General features: G+C 33.2%; 1 protein-coding gene across 1 annotated transcript; it reads right to left on the bottom strand.

Moving 5' to 3' along the window:
• Positions 1-218: 218 nt before the first annotated feature.
• On the bottom strand, positions 219-3,696 carry LOC9308099 (methylthioalkylmalate synthase 3, chloroplastic). The gene is made up of 10 exons (XM_002871984.2): positions 3,176-3,696; positions 2,693-2,952; positions 2,046-2,259; positions 1,826-1,906; positions 1,502-1,594; positions 1,307-1,393; positions 1,083-1,183; positions 936-969; positions 713-787; positions 219-551 (listed from the first exon to the last, which is right to left on the bottom strand). Exons 1-10 carry the CDS (start codon positions 3,614-3,616, stop codon positions 429-431), a joined length of 1,509 nt encoding a protein of 502 aa, XP_002872030.1. The 5' UTR covers positions 3,617-3,696; the 3' UTR covers positions 219-428.
• Between the last annotated feature and the right edge of the window lie 231 nt (positions 3,697-3,927).

The raw sequence follows: 3,927 nt of genomic DNA, 5'->3' as shown, positions 1-3,927 counted from the left end.
AGAGTAACATGTCCCACATACAGAAAACGACAATATGGCTATATATTTATCAACAAAAAAATGAACAACTGAAAATGAACAATACTTTGTTGAGTTTTCAATTGAATCTTTAATTTATGTTTGTTTTTTTTTTTTTTCTGAAAATAAGAAAAAGGTGAAAATCATTAAAATAGCTAAATATACAGAAAAATATGATAAGGTGGGAGAAGTAAGTAAAATATTCAGAATAAAAACACTCCCGTTATTATTGTTTTTATTCATTACAACAACAAGACATTCAAATCAAATGAAACTTGATTTAACAGAAAACTAAAAGGTAGTTAATATCATCGTACGTACGTACGTAGTACACAAATACACACCGGTAAAACAAAAGGGACTTAATATCATCGTAGTACATACATAATTACACAAATGTCTTCACAAACTTATACAACAGAGGAAATCTGAGGGCTTGACATAAGGTTGTTAATTCCTTTACTGTTTAATTTATCTGATGAGATTTCATCACCGTTCACCACTAATGCTTTCAGATCAGCGTCCGTGATTCTCTGTGAAATTTAACAAATTAAAATCAGTTAGGTGTGTGAAGGTTTTTTCTTTGATAGAATTTTTATGAAGCTATACGTATTTTATGTTACTATATTATATAACTAAATATTTCAAATTTAACGCATTTGTACATGAGAAGATACAAAATATAATATAAAACCTTTTTCTCCTTGGTTAATTCTCTGTATCGTGAGAAGATGTCGTTGAATTTCTCATCACTGATGTCATATCCCAACTGAGGATACAAAAAAAAAAAATGATTAATCAAATAATTATCTCTAAAAAGTCTCATATCGTGCAATGGTCCCATATATATGTGTGAGATTATTATATAAGTAAAGACTCAAAATACTACGAAATCACAATTATTGTGTGCGTGGTACCTCTTTAAGCCGGTCTCTTACAGCATGACGTCCACTGCATATTTTCATTGTTGTTGAAATAAATTTATCAAACAATGATACATAGTTTTAGACTTTTAACTATCTAAAAGACTAAAACTAAGAAACATCACTTAATAGAATAATTACCTAAGCTTTCCAAGAACAATGCCAGAATTTTCAGATTTTACGATCCCAACATCTTCTGGTGACAAAATCTCATATGTACTTCGATTTTTCAATATTCCATCCTGCAAAATGTTTGAACATTCGCCATATATATATACATACAACAAAACAATCTCATATATATATATATATATATATATAATTTTATATGTTATATATACATATAAATATTAAATATGTGGAACCTGGTGAATGCCGCTCTCATGAACAAAACAGTTGTCTCCAACTATTGGCTTATGTGGTTGAACATACATGCCGGTATGCTCTTGAACCTGCGCAAGAATTTATATATTTCTAGTCAATTATTATAAAGGCCAAAATATTAGCATCATTATTTATTAGATAAATATATAAGTTTCAATCTATATATATAAAGTTACCATCTTGCTTGTAGCCATAATTTGGCGTGTGTCTATATTTGTGTAAACACCATTCATAAGATATTCTCCTCGACATTTCAAAGCCATCACGACCTACATACAATCACAGAACCGATTCCGTAAAGCACATGAAACATGTACGTGTGAGTCCACAATTTAAATACGCAATTTAGGGGTTACGTGAGGCATGTGATGTGATTCCATTTTCTCTCTTCGCGACCACTTTTCTTTAGTCTTTTAAATAATTAGAAAATTAGTAGAAAATTTTAAGGCCAATTTTTGTAAAACTTTTTGCTTTACTTCGCCCTGTCACGACGATCATACCTCTTCAAGCGGCGCATTCCCACTTCTTTCACCAATTCCGTTGATCGTTACTTCTACTTGTCTTGCTCCCGCACATATACCCTATACATATAATGTAAACTCATTGTCTTATATTTATATGTTTTATAATTCTGTCACCTCGATCATAGAAATTTTTTAAGGCAGTTAATTTTTGTTTGTTGATTAATCTAACACAGAAAAAGGTAGAGTAGTTATGTACGGATATTGTGTTGGCGGTAGCAACACCAAGGTCGTTGTGGCAATGAATGGCGAGGACAATATCATCAGCTCCAGGAGTGTTTTCTTTGACATAGGCCACGAGTTCTCCGAATTCTGGCGGCATGTTGATCCCGACCGTGTCCGCAAAGCCCACCGTGGTTGCACCCGCTTTAATCATTTCTCCGAGAATCTTACATAGAAAATCCTTCTCCGTCCTGATTCACACACTAGTATATTATAAAATATATTTATGACATGATCAAAACTGGGCCATATATAAGGCACGTACCCTTGTATTTTTCATTCTCATGCTTTACATAGAAAACCACTTTCAAAAACAAAATTTTCAATTTCATAAGTCAACAGCTACAAGCGTTTTAGATTATAATCTAGATAGCGTTCAATTTATGCTTTTGTGTTTGCATGTAAATATTGTTTTAAAAAAAATATATTACATTTAAAAATCAAAACATTTTCAATAGTTTTTAAAATTATTCTTGTAAAAGATAAACGTACATAACTATAAATAAATGTAAGATTACTAATAAACATTTTGTAACGTAAAAAAAAAAAAAACATTTTGTAACGTAAAACCAAATGGCCGTAAAAAAGGAAAAATCGATATATACTAAGTTTCAAGACATTGACCTGCCGCCATCTTCGCACCCACATTCGATGTCTGTGAATCCCAAGCTTTTAGCGTACTTAATACTGTTCACGGCCATCTCGATCACTTCTTCTTTAGTCTTTTTCAACTTATATTTCATGTGAATGTCACTAGTAGATGTGAATAGTAGTACCCTCGGCCTCTTCGCATACTTCAGTGCCTCCCAAGCCGCCTCAATGTCTCTATTTTTGCATCGGGCAATGCCGCATATCACAGGGACGTAACCTGTTTCCTCATCCACCTAAGCAATACAGAAATATAGTAGTTTATTTTCGTTGCTATCAATTAGTAAATTTGTGTTATGTAATTTTCTGTAAGCATGAGCTTTCAAGTCAAACAATTAATTTAGTACTGAGTAGATTGATCCATATCCCTCTTTTAAATGCCCGTATTGATTACTTCTATTTCTAATGAGAGATTAATAATAACTATATATATAGTTTGAGGGAAATTGAAGAAATAACCTCGTTCCCCACGGTCTTGGCGATGGTTTTAATGGCTTCGAACTCTTCCTCAGACGATACCGGAAAACCAACTTCCATGATGTCAACTCGGAGTTTAGCAAGCTGTCGGGCAATCTCTAGCTTCTGCGGTGGGATAAGTGCTGCACCGGGAGATTGTTCACCATCACGGAGCGTCGTGTCTAATACACGAACATAGTTCTTGTGAGGAAGCTTGTTCGGTATGTACTCTGGTCTCCGTTCCACGGCAGGTTTGAGATCAGCACTACTTGCCACCTTTTTGGACTCAGAAGAGTAACATGCGGTGAACAAAGTCGGCTTGTTGTATGGACGGGTCAGGCGAAGAGAGGGAAGGGAAGATCCAATGGATAAGCCTGACCGGAGAACCATGGAGGGACATGTGGTGGTTATCATACTGGAAGATGTGAGAAGAAACGAAGCCATTACTATAGAGTACGTAGGAGATTTAAAAAGAAATTATATTGATATGGAGGATAGATAGTGGGCAAATTGTTTTGCAATGAGGTGGAGTACAAGATGATATCTTTATATATATAGGTAGAAATTTTTGTCTCGAAGTTTATATGATTATATAAACATTTATATTAATGGACCACTTGATAACCTAAATCCTTATTTTTGATAAAATATCATAATATCATTCTTTTTATTATAATTTAGAATGCCTTTTGTTATTATTTATTAGATTTTTGGAAATCCATCATTATGTTTTGAATTTTTTTTAATTCATTATC

This window comes from Arabidopsis lyrata (genome assembly GCF_000004255.2).
Source record: "Arabidopsis lyrata subsp. lyrata unplaced genomic scaffold ARALYscaffold_6, whole genome shotgun sequence".
Taxonomy (NCBI): Eukaryota; Viridiplantae; Streptophyta; class Magnoliopsida; order Brassicales; family Brassicaceae; genus Arabidopsis; species Arabidopsis lyrata.
Note: the sequence above shows the minus strand (reverse complement) of the source record. Positions and strands in the feature narration are given on the sequence as shown.